The 20850-nt window shown below is 33.7% G+C and overlaps 1 protein-coding gene across 1 annotated transcript; it reads right to left on the reverse strand.

Annotated features, from left to right (window-relative positions):
- Nucleotides 1-3105: 3105 nt before the first annotated feature.
- LOC132549315 (protein psiN-like) lies at nucleotides 3106-20351 on the reverse strand. The gene is made up of 12 exons (XM_060213238.1): nucleotides 20294-20351; nucleotides 16716-16739; nucleotides 13913-14008; nucleotides 12237-12317; nucleotides 11096-11107; nucleotides 10620-10712; nucleotides 10112-10192; nucleotides 9495-9509; nucleotides 6181-6282; nucleotides 5379-5447; nucleotides 4053-4088; nucleotides 3106-3158 (listed from the first exon to the last, which is right to left on the reverse strand). The coding sequence occupies exons 1-12, from the start codon at nucleotides 20349-20351 to the stop codon at nucleotides 3106-3108; spliced, it is 720 nt and encodes a 239-aa protein (XP_060069221.1).
- Between the last annotated feature and the right edge of the window lie 499 nt (nucleotides 20352-20850).

The raw sequence follows: 20850 nt of genomic DNA on the forward strand, positions 1-20850 counted from the left end.
ACTACACGTCGCTCGACACTTCAGAGTTCACAAATCGACTATTAGTCGATTAGTTTCATGTCTTAACGCCACAGGAAGAGTCAGTGACCGGCCGAGATCAGGATGTCCACGCGTAATGTCGCGACGTCAAGACCGGGTTGTTAGGCTGGCACACTTACGTAACAGGAGGTTAACGGCTGCTGAAACGGCAAGGAATACGATTGGTAATCATAACCATCGGATTCATCCCCAAACAGTGATCAACAGACTGGGTGAGGCTAATTTGCGTGCAAGGTGACAGTACGTTGGTTTACCACTAACACCGCAACGTCGAGCACGTCGTATGCAATGGTTGACGGCACATATGCCCAGACGTTTTCCTATGAGACGTTGGAGGTCCGTGCTCTTCACCGATGAATCTTGATTCACGTTATTTCAAGCAGATGGCCGTCAACGTGTGTACCGGCGTCGAGGCAAACGTTTTGCTGATGCCTGTGTTTTGGAGCATGACCGATTTGGGGATGGATCAGTTATGGATTGGGCGGGAATCTCCCATGGTTTGAAGACACCTTTGGTGATAGTCAATGGGAATTTAACGGCTGTACGCTATCGGGATGAGATCCTTAGGCCCCATGTTGTGCCGTTTGTTAGGCAGCATCATCTAACCTTGCAGCAAGATAACGCGAGACCACACGTTGCAAGAGTCTGTAGAGACTTTCTTGCGACACAGAACATTGTTCCTATAGATTGGCCTCCATATAGCCCCGATTTGTCCCCAATCGAGCATTTGACGGATGAACTAGACAGAAGAATTTGCAATCGCCGTAACCCCCCAAATACCCTCCCCCAGTTAGCAAATGCACTCATCCAAGAATGGAATAACATTCCAATACGGACAGTCAATGCCCTGATGAACTCGATGCAATGAAGAATTAGAGATGCTATAGCTGTTCAAGGAGGACACACACGATATTAGGGCACGGTTTCAAAACTGCTGCCATTTCAACTTGGATTCACGTAGGGTACTACCAATCATGACCTTCTAGCGAAGTGACCTTTTCTTAAAAATCTCCAAACATTTAGAGAATGTTACATCAATATTCAATATTAACTATTACATATGAAATTTAGACATAATGCTCACAAGTATTATTTTATTAAACCTACAATTTGAAGTTGCGTTTCTTATTCGTTTCAGTATATATAGTGTATAACACACCAAAATAAACCTAAAAATCAGCATTTACTAGTTTCTGTGATAAAACAAAAAACACGCTATTAAATGGACATTGGGTGTTCATATTGACAATTTCAAATGACTTGTCCTGTGAGAGCTGGTCTATTATAGTGTGCAGCAACATCTCTAGAAAGGACATTAACATGTCATAATGATTATGGGGAACAAAAATTAAAATGAAAAATAAAAAAAAAACAAAACAAAAAAACAAAAACAAAAAAATCAGAGAGGTTCACATAGTAAACCAAACCTTCGACATAAGTTTTTTCATATGGAATTAAAGTGGTCAAGGGTGACCTTTGACCTTTAACCTTGATCAATGACCAAAGAAACATACACAAGACCAGTGTAGACCTACGTGCTATGTTCAGGGATTCACGAGGTATTATGTACACTAGCTTTTTATTTCTAGTGTGATCAAGAGTGACTATTGACATAGCTTTAACCTTAACCAATAACCATCACAATATAATCCGTTATAACCTTGGTGGTATGATGATATGGTGTGAAGATGAACCAAATCTGTTCTGCTGTTCATGCAGATTCTTGTACACAATGTTATCAGCGACATACACAATGACACAAAATCATTACTATACAATCCCTCTTATCTATAAGCGGGGGTAAAACAACAATCGGAGAGGCAGGATATGGAGGATGGGGCAATAAGTGGTGGTAAAACAACAATCAGAGGTAAAGGAGAGGCAGGATATGGAGGATGGGGCAATAAGTGGGGGTAAAACAACAATCAGAGGTAAAGGAGAGGCAGGATATGGAGGATGGGGCAATAAGTGGGGGTAAAACAACAATCAGAGGTAAAGGAGAAGGAGAGGCAGGATATGGAGGATGGGGCAATAAGTGGGGGTAAAACAACAATCAGAGGTAAAGAGAGGCAGGATATGGAGGATGGGGCAATAAGTGGGGGTAAAACAACAATCAGAGGTAAAGGAGAGGCAGGATATGGAGGATGGGGCAATAAGTGGTGGTAAAACAACAATCAGAGGTAAAGGAGAGGCAGGATATGGAGGATGGGGCAATAAGTGGGGGTAAAACAACAATCAGAGGTAAAGGAGAGGCAGGATATGGAGGATGGGGCAATAAGTGGTGGTAAAACAACAATCAGAGGTGAAGGAGAGGCAGGATATGGAGGATGGGGCAATAAGTGGGGGTAAAACAACAATCAGAGGTAAAGGAGAGGCAGGATATGGAGGATGGGGCAATAAGTGGGGGTAAAACAACAATCAGAGGTAAAGGAGAGGCAGGATATGGAGGATGGGGCAATAAGTGGTGGTAAAACAACAATCAGATATGGAGGATGGGGCAATAAGTGGGGGGAGAGGCAGGATATGGAGGATGGGGCAATAAGTGGTGGTAAAACAACAATCAGAGGTAAAGGAGAGGCAGGATATGGAGGATGGGGCAATAAGTGGGGGTAAAACAACAATCAGAGGTAAAGGAGAGGCAGGATATGGAGGATGGGGCAATAAGTGGGGGTAAAACAACAATCAGAGGTAAAGGAGAGGCAGGATATGGAGGATGGGGCAATAAGTGGGGGTAAAACAACAATCAGAGGTAAAGGAGAGGCAGGATATGGAGGATGGGGCAATAAGTGGTGGTAAAACAACAATCAGAGGTAAAGGAGAGGCAGGATATGGAGGATGGGGCAATAAGTGGGGGTAAAACAACAATCGAAGAGGCAGGATATGGAGGATGGGGCAATAAGTGGTGGTAAAACAACAATCAGAGGTAAAGGAGAGGCAGGATATGGAGGATGGGGCAATAAGTGGGGGTAAAACAACAATCAGAGGTAAAGGAGAGGCAGGATATGGAGGATGGGACAATCACTTCAAAAAGAAATTATTGGAGTCCAAGTTGGGAAAGATTTTTTCTTATACTCTGACATAGCGGCGGATGTACTTGACCTTTGACATCTGTCCAAAATCTGTGAGAGCCAGTCAAATTACTTACTTGTACCAGTACAATTCATCCACCGACAAGTTATTCCTGAAGTGTTGCAGCAAGCTTCTTTCTTTGTCTGCATTTCACAAGTTACTGCAAAACAATAATATCTCCTCCATAATTTGGTATCATCAGACTGACATATCTCATCCATGACAATTTCGAGAATTAGAAGGTGCCATTCGATGCAAGTAACAGATCATACAAATTTGATTTCTCCCTGAACAATAATCATCAGCTCTCCCAAGACACCACTTCTATACATCAATAATGTTTCAAACAGAAATAACAAGTTCCAAATCTATCAAGCTTTCTTTATGACATGCTGCTCGGGAGCTTGTCAACATATTTGAAGAAGTTTTCTGTATCCATACAAAGATTTTCTGACCCGATGCTCTTTATTGATAGGCTTGTTAGAGTCAGGTGCAAAACTTTGAACTATAATTTCACCTTGAAGTCTTAGTTAGTAAAATTCTATTCAGAATTAGAAATGCCATTGTTAACAGAGAAAAGATCTAATTTAGTGATGATTAAAACGTTAATATCTAATAATCAAATCAACAAATATTCAAATGTCATTTCCCTTTTCGGATACTAAATATTTGTTGACATCTCTACTGATAAGTTACCACCTGTTAGCTGCCAGGATTTCTTGTCCATTGCTAAATATTTAGACGGAGAGGAAAAATGCAACAAGTTAATCTGTAAAACATCGATTCTTTCACAATTTATCTGTATACTGTTTTGGGTATCAATTAATAGCATTAGTAATTATCCCCAAAAAAGTGATGGGATTGCATTGAACCCGAATTTTCCATTTCTGGTACCTCTTTTATATAACATGGCTGTGTACAGCCAGTTTTTCTCAGGTACTTACCGACAGGAGCTGGTGTTGGTGTGGGCGTGTCCTTACCTATGTCAATTGAAACAGTACAATACATAAATTCTTTTCTTCATCAAAGATGTCACAATTGTTCTGATGTCTAAAACATAAACTTATTGTCGTCAATTTGAACTGAACCATGGAAGCAGAAAATCGTTCACTGATCTGCAGACCACTCAACCGTTCTCAAATTTTAATGGGTGATTTTTTTTTGTTATGTTCTTTATTTTATTCTACCTATACTAACTTCAATTTATCTCTTTATCATGAAATTTCCTTCCATGGGGCCTTTGGTGTCTAATTTGTCAAAGGGATTACCAGGACAGCTTTTATTATTGTACTTAATTAAAGTTAATAACTTTGCTTTATGTTCTTTGTATGTGATGTAACTCATGTCATAATTGGGTCTTGATAAAGGCTCGGATTGCTTAGAAATTCCGACAATTTACTTGCCTGTACTGTCATAACATTACTTCATGGATCATATAAATCTTATCAGTACATGAACTACACACCCACCAAACATTTGTTTATTGGGATCTGGAACCAATATTGGACCTTACTGTCACTATTACTTACTAGACTGCTTTTGTAATTACAATGTTTATAAAGGTTGCTTTAATTTGTTTATAATCATATATCACTGACAGAACATCTGCAGAGTCCTGCAAATTACATGTAACTGGATATATTTCTAAGATATGTCATAATCATATGTATGTACAATGTATGTGTTACATGAACAAATCTGTAGCTCACAATATTCTCCCATTTCCGATAACTTCCTTTTTGCAAGTGTTTACAGGTATGTATAACCTTACATTTTCGACTTCCATTAAACTGGTAGTAAATTTATCTATTATATCATCTACTTTTCCAGTGAACAGAAGTGTAGGAGATAGTGACTGGACAAAGTTTTCTTTTAATGTAGGTCAAAGGTCAAAATGTAGGTGTGGGTGACTTTTGGTTCATAGCATACCACCTCACCAACATGAACCCCTACCAAGTATGAAGTTTAAGTAACAAGCTAAGTTGTGTAGGATAAACAGCCCAGGCAAGATACATAGCAAAAGGGCCAACAGAAGGATAGACAGGCACAAAGTGAAGCCATAATTACACTTGTTACTGGTGATGGACTTAAAAATTGTGAATATATACCAAATCAAAAACCTCAAATTTCTTTTATTGAATTACTACACAGTGAGTGGAGTGGCAACGGTAGTATGTGTGTACTGGTTTTATATAACAATGATATATCAATTTTACTGTCAAACTCACACATAACAGATAAATAATGTGTTTCTGTTTTTTCAGACTTACATGTATCCCGCTGTGTTTTTGGAGCAGTACAGTTGAGTGGGTTGACTGAAGAGTTAGTGAAACATGCTCCTGCATGGATAAACAAATATAAAACCAATCAGCTCCAGGATGAAAATTGAATGACATCCTTGTGTAACATAGATGTATTTTCTACTAATACAATGATCATCTCTTCACATTTAGCATCAAAAATGATTAAACCTTAGTAAGACATGTACAAATCTTATTTTTCTTCTTTAATATATAAAACCAAAAAGTGAAGTTTGTTAAATAAAATTAAATCTTTTAATTATTTCTCTTTTTTTTTTAATTTGCTTTTGAAGCACAATCCCATGTACAGCTGAGTTTCTGTCTGTATCTACAACTATATATGTACTAATTTTAGACCTACACATGTATAAAAACAACAGCTGTTAAATAAACTCATATTTCAACATTTAGAGACCTTAAAAAATATCATCAGCTTATAAATTTAACTATTAGATGTCTATATCAAACAACAGTGTTAAATTATTTTATCTGATGGCACAGTACAAGGGAGGTAACAATAATATTTAACCATATAATCTTAAAGAACACTATTCAGGGAAGGTGAATTTTAGCAGACATGACCAGTGAAGAAAGTCACTTTTTTCAGAACAAGCCCTTTCACAAAAAAGAGGTGACAGTGTTTAATAAGAACTAGGTTTCCATATGGTCAACTATAGTACCAATAATTCTGTGTTATTGAGGAAAATTACCCTGATTGTTTACAGAGCAATAAACCCAATAAACAAAGTGTTACTGATTAATAATTACTTACCCCCATCGATCAGTTTACCATCACCTTCACACTGAAACCAGCCACACACAACTTCATTGGAAGAACAGCAGTCCGAGCTGGTATTGTAACTACCACAGGTAACTACAAACACATATTACAATATTAGATAAAACAATTAAAATGTAGATAAATGCTCAATATCCATGCTTTACAATACATTGTTATATATAACAAACATTCTTCTCTTATTGATTACAATGAGCTTTTTAACAATCATTTTTTTTTCTTTTACATATTTTTCTTTGTTTTTTCTTTCGGATTTTTTATTTATTTATTCATCTTTTTATTTCTTATTTTCTTTTTTTGCATTTCTAAAGTTGATTATTTGATAAATAAAAAAGATGATGAAATTCTAAACATAAATACTGTCTTTTGAATGCAGTTTTCTTACAACTTCAATATTTATACAACTAAATTTTCCCCAAAGTTGGCAAGTATCCCAGTCTTTTTCTTTTGTTTTTGTTTTTTGTTTTTTTTTTTTGCCCACAGCTTTTATTTGACTTGTAATTGCTAGCTCACATTTGCCAACTTTTTAAAATTAATTCTCATAGGGGAAAAAAGTTTGTGAATGAAATTTAAGAAACAACATGATATCTGCCTTGTCTCTCAAAATATTTCATACAGGAATCATAACAATAGGGAGGCTTGACCTGGAAGTGAAAATTGAGAAACTCCCTGCTAAATCCGGCTAAATCAGGAAAGTTGTCAAGCATGTTGACTCCATTTCTAAATACATTAATTTCTAATACATAACTGAAATTTTGCCTTCAAAATTTTCTTTACATACCTATATATATAGTAATAGATATTCTTATTGTTGGGTTTTAGTGTTTACACTTCAGATCTGTTATTTACACACTCCAATTCTGTGTGACCTTTACAGGGACATCTCACAGCAGATAAACAGTAAATTAAATTAATTAAATCCTAACCAATCACAGCTATCCCAGATTTTATGTTCATCTATTATCATGCTTATTGTGAAATATTCCAAAAATTTCAATAACAATCTAGGTGCCCAGAATTTCAGTATTTTCATGTCTAGATTTTTCCATTTCAGTTCTTATGTCTAAATATTTATAATGTCTAAATATGTTACTGACCTGAGGAATCCCAGATTTAAGCGAAACCGATCGACATGTCAATAGATAATTGCAATTTCCTCCTAATTCTTTAATTACAAATATCAAAAATTCTCAAGTTAAGCTTCTACAAGCTAAGATAATATCATCTTTAGGACTCTGCTCCTGATAACAACTATGGCTATGCTCTTTCAGTATTCTGATACATCAATAATAGTACTTGTTCTTCACTGATATTGACCATTCAACACTGTCATCCATATCAATCTGATAGTAAGTAAATGATGGCAACAGCAGATATCTTTACTGTGAAGAAATTAGAATTAAAGGTATTTTATCACTTGTCCTAATACCAGGTGAATGTTTTCTGGAGGAAGCCTAAAAGCAAGATATATTTCACATGAGTGATCATGGCAAATCAAAACCAGAACATTAAATGTAAACAAAGGAAAGACACCCATGTACCATATACATAAAATAGGTTTCCATATCCTTTGAAAGACTACATTTAAGTGCACCAAGACTTCATAATCTTGTAATAAACAAGATTCCCTAATCTATAGTTTGCAATGTATGCACGTGTATTAAACTGATAAGCATTATTCATAAAAACAAATCCTTGGGCAGAGAATATGAATTCAATCCTTAGGCCTTTATTGTGCATACTTATGTACACTGATCTGCTGTCATCCTATTTCAACAATACTAGACAGCCTATGTAAGGATAGGACCAGAATAACAAGTGGTCCTACTGTAGTGTGATGTCACAATGCTCTTGCCAACAATGTTTTAGCTGGTTCCATTACTAAATTTACTCCACCGTATTAGAAGAGGTTTTTTCTCAATATATGTCAGCAAATACAAAATACAAAATAAATAAGTATATATAACCAAAAACCTAATCAACATTGCCAAAAATGTTGGTGAAAATATAAATAATAAAGTATGTCCTGAATATAATTATAATTTATATAATTGCAAAATGCCCTGCTGGTAAAATTGCTGATGCTAAAACTGGGAGTAGTATATCTCAAACATACTTGCTTTACATCCCTATCTCATTAACTGGCATGGAAAATTTTGCCTTTTACAAACTTTTAAAGATTCTGCAGTAAATTTATTTACAATGAAAACTATAAACATATCAGTAATTTTGGACTATTGTAGTTAAATTTACAGCAGAACAGCTAGCACTTATCAAAGTACCCGAGAAATCAAGTTTACAAATAGATAAGGAAATCATTGCGTATATATAAAAGAATAAAGAAAAACAATCACTTTAACTAAAAAGTCAGACAGAAACAGAACCATTGTCTCCATTCAAGCTTAATAATTCACTAATTCAAGTCTGCCATAAACCAGAGGTTATAAAACCAACATTAGCTAGGTTTTATAGGTCACACTAAATAACCCACTTTCACATATGATCATTTCATATGTGCATCTCTATATACAGACAAGTGGATGCTGTAGTTTACAAAACAATGAAGACACAAAATCATACTGTTTTTAAATGGATGAAATGGGTTAAGCATTAAAGACAAATATATGTAGGTGGAGGAAAGAATGTATAGATATCAGAGGATGTCCAAACCAAGAAAATTCAAAACATGTTTCTATATATACAAACCTGTTCCACCCACGACTCCTGGTAGTAATGATCATAGAAATTACATCAGATTAAATATCTACATATCATGTACAACATGTGAACACACATACAATCTGTGCCACTTTCGTGCCTCATATAGTGTAAATACTCCCTTTGTAGCTATGGAGATATTTATTGCTAACTCTCATAAAAGGTACCAGACAAAATCAGATAAGACAGAAAAATCAAGCACTGGGTTGAAAAGGAGATTCCCTGTTTCACATCAGAAGAGTTTGTCTTTTTTAACAAACAAGAGAATGTATACACCTATTAATGAAATATGGCGGAGATCTAATATGTGGAAAAAGAGGTGTAGGTTGGCAAACAAGACACGTGTAAGAAAGATTACATATATCAATTAAAAGCAGAGCATTTTGAAAAATAATTGCCGAGATTTCGTCTGTACATCCAAGTTTATCATATCTTTGATCATAGGGCTTCATACATCAAGGTTTAACAAATAAGGAACACTATACATGGTAGTGTTAGTGTTGTAAGCTTTTTAATATTCAAATATAACTTGACTATAATGTAATTATGATTTGTGAAATAAAACTTACCTGGAAGTGATTCACCTGTAAGGATAAGAAATAAATCTCTTTGAGAAAAGTTATATGTAACTTTTACAAAGTATTCATCTACAATATAGCTGGTTATCATTATATCCACCATGCCTGACTTATAAAGGTTTAGAATTGAAATATGGAACATCGATTACCAAGATTTTCAATCAAGACCTTTCAATACAAGCATGATACATATGCTAATGAGACAAGGACACATGTGCAACATTGGACATACAAGTACATGTATGCATCATACTTGAAAGTTATGTTATATTTTAAGTCCTACGCAGCTTTATACAATAAACAACTGTGTGAAAACTTTCCCTTTTGTAAGCATCAGTAATTTTTGTAGGATATTTTTCTGGGAAGTCCAGAGCACCATTTCCAGAATTTTTGTGAACCCATTAACAAAGAGATAAAAGTGAGTTCTAAAAATTTGATTTTGTCCTAGGACTAAAATATTTCAGTCCCAAAAGTTACTGAGAATGTCCTAATATTAGTATTTACCGGGTAATAAATAATAGCAATTTGTCAAAATGGGAAATCTTTTGGAAGGAAGACACTATCCGCTATAAAGTGATTGACTTTGTTACACTCTAACTTATACATACACATATTTGTCTGATCTGCTGTTTTATTGTCAGTTGTACAACTAGCATTAAATCCATCATAATCGGACAAGTTCCAGCAGCCTACAAAATGAAAAATATGATAGAAATTCATACCAAACTTCCAGTGAATTATATATTCTGCTATGCTTGCTGTGACTCTTTGTAATAACAAAGTTTCAAAACAAAGGTAAATACAATAAATTCTGAATTTAGAAGAAAATTATTTGTTAAAAGTGTTGAGTAATAAAGGGATTTTTGCTAATCTTTATTCTCTCTAAATCTCGAATTCGATAAAAAAATTATGTCAAATGAAGAAGAATTTTCAAAACAAAGTTTTTTCATCTTAAGAAATTCAAATAACCAGTTGACATTTAAGATTTTCAAAGAATTACGACATTTTGCGTCTACAAAGTAACAGATAATTTATAAACTAGTGAAATAAAAGACAACAAACAGTGTCCTCAAATCAAAAGGAGGTAATTATTAGGAGATCTGACAGAAAGCTTACGTTGTTCTCCTCCACATGTGAACAAGCCACATCCGAAATCTTTTCCAGAATTACAACATGTATCGTTGTTTCGGTCTTTACAGCTGATGGTAGCTGGAAACAGGAAAAAAAACATTATTAAATCACTATAACCCTCAAAATTAGATTTACAATCAACTAAGACAAGAATTATCTCATGTTTTATCAAGATAATTAAATAGTCTCCTGAAGAATGAATTAACTTTGATAGCTTTGAACAAAGAATATATATCATGCGTGTATATTGTACATCTGAAACAGCTCACTTAATCAGGTCTATCTTACGGAGAATTTTTGTGATAATGGACAGCTCTTTTATTTAATTATCACATGAAGAAAATGAAGGGAAATCTCTTTCATTTTTTTTGACAATTGTAAACCCCGATCATCGGCACTACAAGTTCACATTCTTATTTTCTTTTAAAACAGAAAGTGGAAAATCATTTCAGCATACTTACGTGCATCAGAACCTGAAATTAAGAAGAAAAAAATTTTGTTTCCAATTCATCATCATAATTACAAATCAGCTTCCACTTCAGAGAAAATTTCAGATGCTTTGTATTTCTATGCAATATTCTCAATACAAGCACGCAAAAACAAAAAACAATTGAATTATGTGTACATTCATATCATCATTCTACAATTTAAGAAATATTCAGTCTTATTTTCAAATTTTAAACATGGGATTTGTATGGCCTTACACAGTGCATACTTAAACCAATCTAACTAAATGTGTACTATTTGACGTAACAGTGATAAACTTAATGTTCAGATCTAGAACTAGAAACAGCACATCTGAGAAGGATCTTGCCATCCAACATTGGATACATGTTCTTGAGTGATTTTATATCCAATTGTTCTTGTCTCTGTCACAACCATTTTCCATTGGTCTCAATATTAATTGACATGAACCAGAGTGGTAACATATTCAAATTTCATACAACTGAACTTTCTTTATTGTGATGACAACATTATACAGATATCCTTCAATAGTGTGTTACAATTTGATCACACAATATTAATGTAAATATAACTGAAATGGCCTTGACCTTGAAGATGCAGTTGTCACATGACAGGAACCAAGGTAGGTTTTTGTTATTTACAATTCTTGAATTACAATATTGTTGCATTCGTGATAATTTTTGGAAAGAATCAACAATAAACATTAAATATCAAACTTTAAATAACAACCCATGTGATATGCACATCTAGAGACAATAAAAATCATATTCTTCAAATATCTTGACAATCCAAGCAATCACAAACTTGGTATATAGAAATATGAAACGGTCATCGAGAGTCATCTTAAACGGACAATAATTCTATAATCCTATATTACTCCACATCTAGGCCCTTTAATATTCACAACCTTAAATTTCATGATGATTACAGGTAGTTATTGTAAACAGTTTTCATATTACAATATATTATATGTAAGGTGAAAAAGTGATTGGAAGACCAAAATGTACATGTTTTAGAAGAAAAGTCCATCATCTGCTGACAGTGGGTTAAGAATAAATAGATAAGTCTTTTTACAAACACATCAACCTTTTTGAATTAGAATCTAAAGTTACATTAAATTTGAAGAGAAATACTTACATTTGCTCTTGAAGTCAGCTTTATCAGTACTGCCTGAACATGTCTTATTGATGGCATCCGAATCAGTGAGGTTCAGACAAGCTACACAGAAACATAGATCAGAAGTGTTAACTAAACAGTCAGATATACAAGTGGTATATCACAATCAATATAAGAGATTCTGCAAGATTTTTAATCAAATAACACCAAGTATTGGATTATCATTGTTCATATGTAAAGTAACAGGATCCTTTAGCATAATTAAGGTATGGGTAGACCTTTAATACACATCGTTACATTTGTATATTTGCAAGACAAGGGCATTTGAAGGTCGAGGATGACATTTCCATTGATAGATATAGAACTAATTGTGTAAGTCGGTATAGTAATCTATCATAGGACTGTAATACTTTTGCTAAACCATTCATTAGTTATAAAAAGTACATGTATGTTTTACTTAAACACTTGCATGTCTAAATCTTAAAGAAAGCATGTGAAGTTCTCAGAACACTGTATAGTATGACAATCCGATATCGATTCAGCAAAAAAAAATTTTAAGGATATAGCTATATTACACTGAGGTTAATTGCTGTTCGGTAAAATAAAAAACAAATGTTATGTCAATGTCCCACAATAAACCCACCCCTGGTCACTTTTAGTTACTTCAGTTAATTTAAGAATTTCCATGTTAGCCGAGGCTTTAAGAGTCTAATGCCATATAAACAAGCAACTTTAGGGAACTTATATCCCCCACTTTTAATGGTAAATTTATAATGCAGTTCATGTGTGATGAAAGGATGGTTAAATCCATCTGTAAACGGAAATCCCTTAAAATACGTTGACAATTAGAACAAAGAAAGTTATCACTTGACAACCCACTCCTTAATGATAAATCAAGTACCTCATCAATTATGCATAAATGTCAGCAAACAATGTCAGTAGTCATACTCAGGCTGAAGGATATTAAGACATACACCCATAAATGAAAATCCAATCACATTATGCAAAGTTATTGCATGGAAACCATTTAGCCAATCAGAAATGAAGGACCCAATTCGTTATGTATAATATCAACAAATGAAATCGTAGTCAAAGACAGAATAAGGGATAGTGAAATACACCTACAGATCAAATTTGATTGATATCATCACAAGGAAATTAAAGCAGGATGGGTGGGTGGGTGAGTGACTAAGTGGACGGACAAATAAACTGACACTGTAATAAGAAGGGGTAATGAAAAATACCCTGACACCACTGAGGTTCCAACTAACTTCCCTTCGATCACTAGCTGGACACTCTACCGCACCACTAGAGGGAAATTCCCGCCAGCTGATGCTAGTACAGTGACCTGTATCTCAAATTCTACACTACCCCCTCTTTCATGAAGTCTTCAGCCTCGAAGACAACAATAATCCAGATTCGATATCTCCAAGGAAGTATCTCAATCTGCTAGAGCTTCTCTTTTTTGAGTGGTCAACAGCACCAAATCTGTTATAGGAAGGAGTAATGAACACCCAGCTGTTCAGTCTCGAGCTTAACACTCTATTGCACGACTAAAGGGAAATTCCCACTATCTGAGGCTAATAAGGCAACCTGTACTCTCTAATTCTACAATTCTATTCCCCCTTTTCCTTGAAAACCATGAGATTATAAGGTTCATTACAATAGTAGAACGTAGAGCAAGTGTGAATATTTACTTGAGACTTGTTCACTGCTATCATCTTTACACTGAAACCATCCACAGCCAGCATTGCTACAGCAATCTGATGAATTAGAATTACCGTTACAGGCATCTGGAAAGTAAACAAACACTAGATTTATATCACTAAATACATATGTAACTATAATGGTATTTAACAAGATTTCATTCTTTAATATAGAACATAAAATATTTTGGAAATCAGTTAATAACCAACCCAAGATAAGATGAAAATTAGTTTTGCAGAGGTATGGAAAAATAAATGACTCAGATTTGTATTTAATGTACATTACTGCAGAAATACATATTTTGGAGGTATTCTTATTTTAGCACTTTTCAAACGGGAAGTTTTGTGCTAAAATATGTTTTTGCTAACTGCAGTTTTTAATATGTTATTCATATAGAAATTATTGTAGATGTACAAATTTATCATTGCGCTAATTAATTTGCCACAAAGTGATAATGCAACAAGATTTCATTGAGTCAAATGAAGTATGTTTAGATTATGTAGGATTCACACTGGGTGGTCTGGCGATGCAGTCATAACGCACTTGCCTTTCACCTAGGTGTCTGCGGTTCAATTCCCCACATAGACAAGAAAAGTTATGGGGTAATCAGCCCGACCATGTGGGGTTTTCAAGGGTACTCTTGTTTCTTTCCACATTAAGATCCATAACACATATAATTTCAACAAATTAATTACTGACCACCAGGACATATTACAAGGCTGAATATTTCACAGATAGATAAATCACCCATCTTTTTTCTAAAAAAAAAAAACGATGGACACAAACTGATTTAGATGAGTGCATTTATAAAGAATGAAGTTTTTCTTTAGGTCTAGATACAAAATATGGTATCAATTCAGGGAGATGGAAACTTGTTTTTTATTAGTTCAAAAACATATATGCTAATACAATACCCACATATGTAAAAGTGTTATCAGTGGTTTATATGCAGCAATGGAAGGGAGAAAATCTAATACAGATACAAATGAAAGATATATTTAATAGGATTAAATTGGATAATTTATGAACCTTAAACAGCGCATACTTAAATCAACCTAATACCTAGAACTTAGATCTTAGCATCAATCCAGCATGTACACAAGAGAACAAAGGCTTAGTTTAAAGTTGTGATGCATTCAAAGTTACATAAGTCTGAAGCTATATAACACCACACATGATATATCATTTAGGATTTAATAGGATAATTTACGAACACAGGCGTACAATGACTTTATGTCCATATTAAGTTTTTACATAAAAACTTATGTAAGTTCATTAATATAACTTCCAATGCAATTCTATCTCACAGTGTGGTTATTGTCAGTTCTAGATTTTGCCAGCGATTATTCATTATGATTTCAAATTATCTAAAATGTTTTTTGCCGAAACAACCTTATCAGGGAAATTGTTCCAAATATTGACGGTTCTTAGCCCAAATGAATATTTCCATGTATCAAGTTTACTATATTTTCTCCTTAGTTCCTGTGAGGTTTCTCTGGTTCTCTGTGAATCACCTAGCTAAGAAACGCCACTGTTTACCTTACAACCATAGAAATTGTTCCTTATTTTATGCAGATTAATTATATGTCCACTCTAAACCTTTGAGAAACAAGTGTTGGTAATTGAAGTTTAAGAAGATGATCTGGATGGGATAATTCTTTTAGGTCTGGTATTTATTTGGTAACTCTCCATTGTACAGGTTCAATTGTTTCGATGTCTTCCACTTTGTAATGATTCCATAAACATGCCACATACTATATACTGTATGTAGACAGACTAATGTTTTACACAACTCTTTAAATGTGATTTCATCCAAGTATACAAATGATCTTTTTATGAACCCAACAATACTATTTGCTTTATTTATGGCATGTTGAATGTACAACGAAAAATTTGAATCCTGATCAACCACCACTCCTATATCCTTCTAAAGTATAAATATTATCCTGATTTTCAATGCTGTAATCTGCACTTGTCATATGGTAATTTTTCATTTCCTTTCCTCTTTTAGTAAGAGCTTTGCATTTAAGCTGATGAAATTTTAATACCCATTTGCTGGACTAGGCCTGTCAATTTTCTGGATATAATTTTTTCCAATTGCCACTTAGATAAACTAGGTACATGTTAATACATGTACATACACTGTGCTGCGTTTTGCTCCTAAATACATTTTGATGATCCATTACATTTGGGGCTTATCTAAGAAATGCATATACATTTACTTCTCATATTCTACCTGATTTTCCCTTTGTCATAGCACTAATCAAAATCTTGCCTTGTTCTTTACTAAAATTATTTAAAAGTTATACAATGTATTTTGCTTTTTAACTAAGTTATGCAACTTTTTTTGATAGATAAAATCACAATGTTCCAAAGACATATTCACTGACTTCTAAGTTCATGTGCACAGTTTTTCCTGCATATGTAATTCACGATCAAAGCAAGATAGAATACAAGAAAGTCTGTAATGTGTACACTTACTTTAACACAAGGCATATAAAGTAATGTTAAACACTCAAGCAGCCAGAGATATAAGAAAGATCAGGTCTCAGAAATTGTGTTTAAACATACTGATACAGTAAATATCATATGCATAATAATTTAAGGGTTTTCATGTAACAGGTGTTTGTATCCTTGATTTTCCCTAGGACTCTCCTACAGCAGTGTAATTGGAGTATAAAGTTCTATAAATCTATATGTACCCACAAATTTGAAATCCAGTGGCAATATATATATTCCATATTTATCAAGGAGAATGTAACAATTGAAAAACATGTAATCTACACAACTCACCTGCAGTGTCAACAGCAATGGGAGCTGAAAGGCAAGGAAATCAAACAATAAATCATTCAGTTTTAAAACATTTTTTTTGGTAATGCACTATGATCAGTGATGTCTTTATCAATTGTCTTTGGCATCAATGAAATACTGCACCAGTAATATCATAATATACATATATGCATCTCTAGAGCAAAATGCTAAAAAGCCTTGTGAATCATAGTTAATCACTCAGTCTTACTTGTTACTCAATGTCTTCAGCCAATGAACATCTCAATTATATGACCTTGAATGGGAATAAAGCATAAAAAATAGAAAACTAACAAACTTCAGGCTTCAATCAATCCTTTATCTTTCGCTATTAAACCACTTCTTGTTTAAAGATTTCATCCACCCAGATAAGACAAATGATAGAATAAAAGAACTCAAAACTCGGCATGGTATGCTATAGAAGTCTTCTGCATGTTGGTTTGAGAGGTAGCCACCCAAGAAGGAGACCTTACCTAAAACTCATTGTGGCTGTTCATAGGATTATCAACTAAGAAAAAAGACTAACCGGTAATGATGGACTACAGGAACTCTAATGCATATATAACATTTTGCTTGAAATATTAAAAATCAAAGAAACTTCCATTTAATGATTAAAAACATCTTGCTAACAAACTACAAGCCTTAAATTATCATTACTCTTAACCTTTATAGTCAAAGCTATGCAAGGTTATAAAGAAATTTTAATATAGTTGACAGACACGTGACCCTGAAATGAGTCAAAGTTTCATTCTTCCTACAGTATAACATCATGTAAACCTTGAAATCCACATAATATGCTAATGTGTTATAGGCGATTTTAAACAAATCTTTTAGAAAACAGCCTGATTAAATGAGGTAGAAGAAGTTTATCATTATATGTACAAATGAACTCGGCGACTTGATTTGAATGGCATAATAACCAGTAACTGAGGCTAAAGTCTATACAGGACATACTAGTATGTTATCTAGATGTGAGATCAGGTTCTGACTCGCTGATTTAATTCTTAAGTGTATAGACTGAGTTTCTCTATAACTGCAGGATGTGAATATCTTGATGCAAACAAACAGGAAGAAATTTAGAAATTTTAAGACCAAAATATGCATATGTACAAGGAAATCCTGCTAAGGATATCAAAACCAAATCCTGTATTTAGTTTGAATTGTATTTTTCTTTCACTTTTATATACTAAAGATTCATATCATACTTTATTTCAAAAAGTTGTCAGATTTTTACGACAAAAAAAATCTATGAAAAATACTTAAATAGAATTTTTAAAAAAGAGTTAATGTCAGTACAATGGTATGCATTCCAATGACTGTTTAGAATTATTATTCATGCTCATTTCATAATTCTTAACTTTTCCATGATCTTGTTCAGAATGAGAGGCACATTGTATATATACAATTTATACCCTAGGTGTATCACAGGGGGATGTAAGAATGTTCTAAGGGATGAAGGTTTATATGGTATGTTATAATTAGTTAGTACCCTTTAGTAGTTATAAAATACTATACAAGCCCTCATCCTCCAGAAAAATTGTTACTAGCCCTTGTAGATGTACTTGCAGTCTAAACTGGTCATAATTTATACTCCACTGATAAGTAAATGGCCGATTGCTTAATGTAGTGCTCTCATTATTATCAAATGCTGTAGCAGAAATGATCTGTCAATCATCATAGTCCACTGAATATTTTACCAATGAAAGTGAGTATATAACCAGCAGATCAACCACCTATTCTTTATAGTAGTGTTACTGAGAACACTACCATATTTTGACTAGTACATGAGGCCAACACTACGGCAAGTCAAAATTTACCACATCATGTTCACATGCTTTCCCAACACTGTACACAGATCATTTACATTGATATCATCTGGTGTTTTATGTATACATGTTCCATAAACATTGATTGGAAAATTCTATGTGCAAAGTTTTATATGCTAATTTAAGATTCATTGAACCAAATCTAACAGCTGGTGCAAATTCAATATCTTTGTAATGATATTTACTTCCCTTTCCGAAGATGAACAAACTGTTTAGCTTAAGACACATGCTACCATCAATTTCATAATATTTACAATTTTGTCCATATGATGAAATGAAACCAACAAAATACAAATCAATATGATGCCACATTAACAAACAATACCATAGTGAAAGAAAAATCAATTCAAATTTCTGGGAAGTTGTAAATCAAACCTTATATTGGAATTATCCTCAATCTTAAAAACAGAACCGAAAATATTGATGCCAAGGCCCCAGCTCAGGTTTAAATTCTTGGGTGTTCAACCTTAGGTGAGCGTCAATCATACCACTTGAACATGAAAATCTTAATATTGAGCAAAGTTCTGTCAATATTCAACAGGGAACATTTAACTTAGGAGTTCAGTCAGGTAGTAATAGGAAAATAATAAAAAAAATAATCAGAAATTAACTGATTATGGATACATGTATATTGATACCAAATGAGTGATGCCAAAAAGAAAAAAAATCTTCATTGAACAGACATGTAGACTTAAATTTTTTTTCTGAAATCATTTATTCAAGGTTTACTTATTTTAAGATGTCTCCTTGTAATAAGTTTGTTTTCACAATTTTTTATTGATTTATTTTTTTTGGACTTTCAGTCAAAATCTTTATCTGTGATTGACAGCAGCTGCAGCAAAACAATATAACAATCAACTTATTAACCAACAACACTTAACCCTCCAAACAAGTTATCCATCAATATTAGACATTTTCGAAAATCCCTTATCAGCCACCTTCTCGGAAACATTCATGTCTAGTTTCACTTTCACCCTTTTTTTCAAAAAGTAAGTGAAATTAACTGAAATATTGCTTGTTACTAATTGCTCACATGTGCTTTTTCAACATAATTATACTTAGATGGTGATTGTATTTCTGCATTTCAATCTGACCAAATATAACACACTAGTATTATACATCCATGATCTGACTAATCAACATTTATGTCTATATAATTTAAAATACATATTTTGAGTAGGAAATAAGTCCTCTCAATCCAAATCTTTGTAAACTAAACCAGCGTCAGTTATGGATGGTCGGTGCCTCAATGGTAGCACTCTCTTCTTTTACCTCAATGGGGTTTGACTCCCAAAACCGACATGAAAATTATAGATAGGGAGTCACTTGCTGGCTAACCAAGTGGGTTTTCCCTGGATACTCCGGTAAGACCTCTCCTGCAATTCCATCTGGCCCGCCAAGAGAGATAAGTGTAAGTTTGATAACTTGTTTCGCAATTGTTGTAAATTAAACAAAAATTTATATTAATGTCTATTCTGCTTTTTCTGTCCTACATTTTAATTCGACACTAATCTCCGGACTCGTTTTACTATGAATTGTCATGATCACTTGATTGTTAACAGTTTAATAAAAAAAATCCTCAGCTGTTGACGATATAACGTATGTTGTTTATCAATGATCTGATCATGTCACGACCACATGACCAGTTAGTTACGCATGCAAATTACACCCTTCTTCGACAAGAAAGGTTAGCGAAAAATGTGATTGACAATAATAAGTTTGACGAGTCAAAATTACCTGACAGCAGCAGGATGCTGGACAAAACGACAAAGGGCACCAACATCACTTGATTCATTGTAAAATCGAGTTATTTGCGTTTGCAGCTTCTGGTAATTTTGTTCCTTTCTTAACAGGAAGTACGTATGCACAGAAAACAGGAAGTTGCTGGATGTTCAAATTAAAACTTGCAATGGTTGTCTCCCTTCCAAAAAGATGACTGTAAAGGAATCTTCGGTTAAATCAAATCTCCCAAGTGTAATTAAATTAATTAATTTAATTAAATTAACATGTGTCTTCATATTATCAATTTGGAACACTGAATTTCTTCATTGTGAATATTCACTGTTCGATATAATCGAGATTGAGATAATTATTATTTGGCAGTCAGAAATTGAAAGGTGCATTCGATTGCAGCTACATTCTGTATCTAGGCATAATCTCGCATAGAAATACAACAAACACGAACTACATTTTTAGTTACGATAATTTAATAGTTACAAATCAATCAACAAATTCTATAGAAAATAATTATACATTGCTAGACATATGTATCGTTTTTAACCTGTCTTACACAC

This window comes from Ylistrum balloti, unplaced genomic scaffold (genome assembly GCF_031769215.1).
Source record: "Ylistrum balloti isolate Yb309-2 unplaced genomic scaffold, AGI_CSIRO_Ybal_v1 Utg370054, whole genome shotgun sequence".
Classification (NCBI taxonomy): Eukaryota; Metazoa; Mollusca; class Bivalvia; order Pectinida; family Pectinidae; genus Ylistrum; species Ylistrum balloti.

What these genes read in the sequence shown, in the direction of transcription:
- LOC132549315 (XM_060213238.1), bottom strand. Translation starts at nt 20,351, where the DNA reads ATGAATCAAGTGATGTTGGTGCCCTTTGTCGTTTTGTCCAGCATCCTG. An exon ending in TGGTAAACTGATCGATGGGG is followed by an intron (nt 5,448 to 6,180) that starts GTAAGTAATTAT and finishes TTATCCATGCAG; the next exon opens with GAGCATGTTTCACTAACTCT. An exon ending in AAAAACACAGCGGGATACAT is followed by an intron (nt 4,089 to 5,378) that starts GTAAGTCTGAAA and finishes CAATTGACATAG; the next exon opens with GTAAGGACACGCCCACACCA.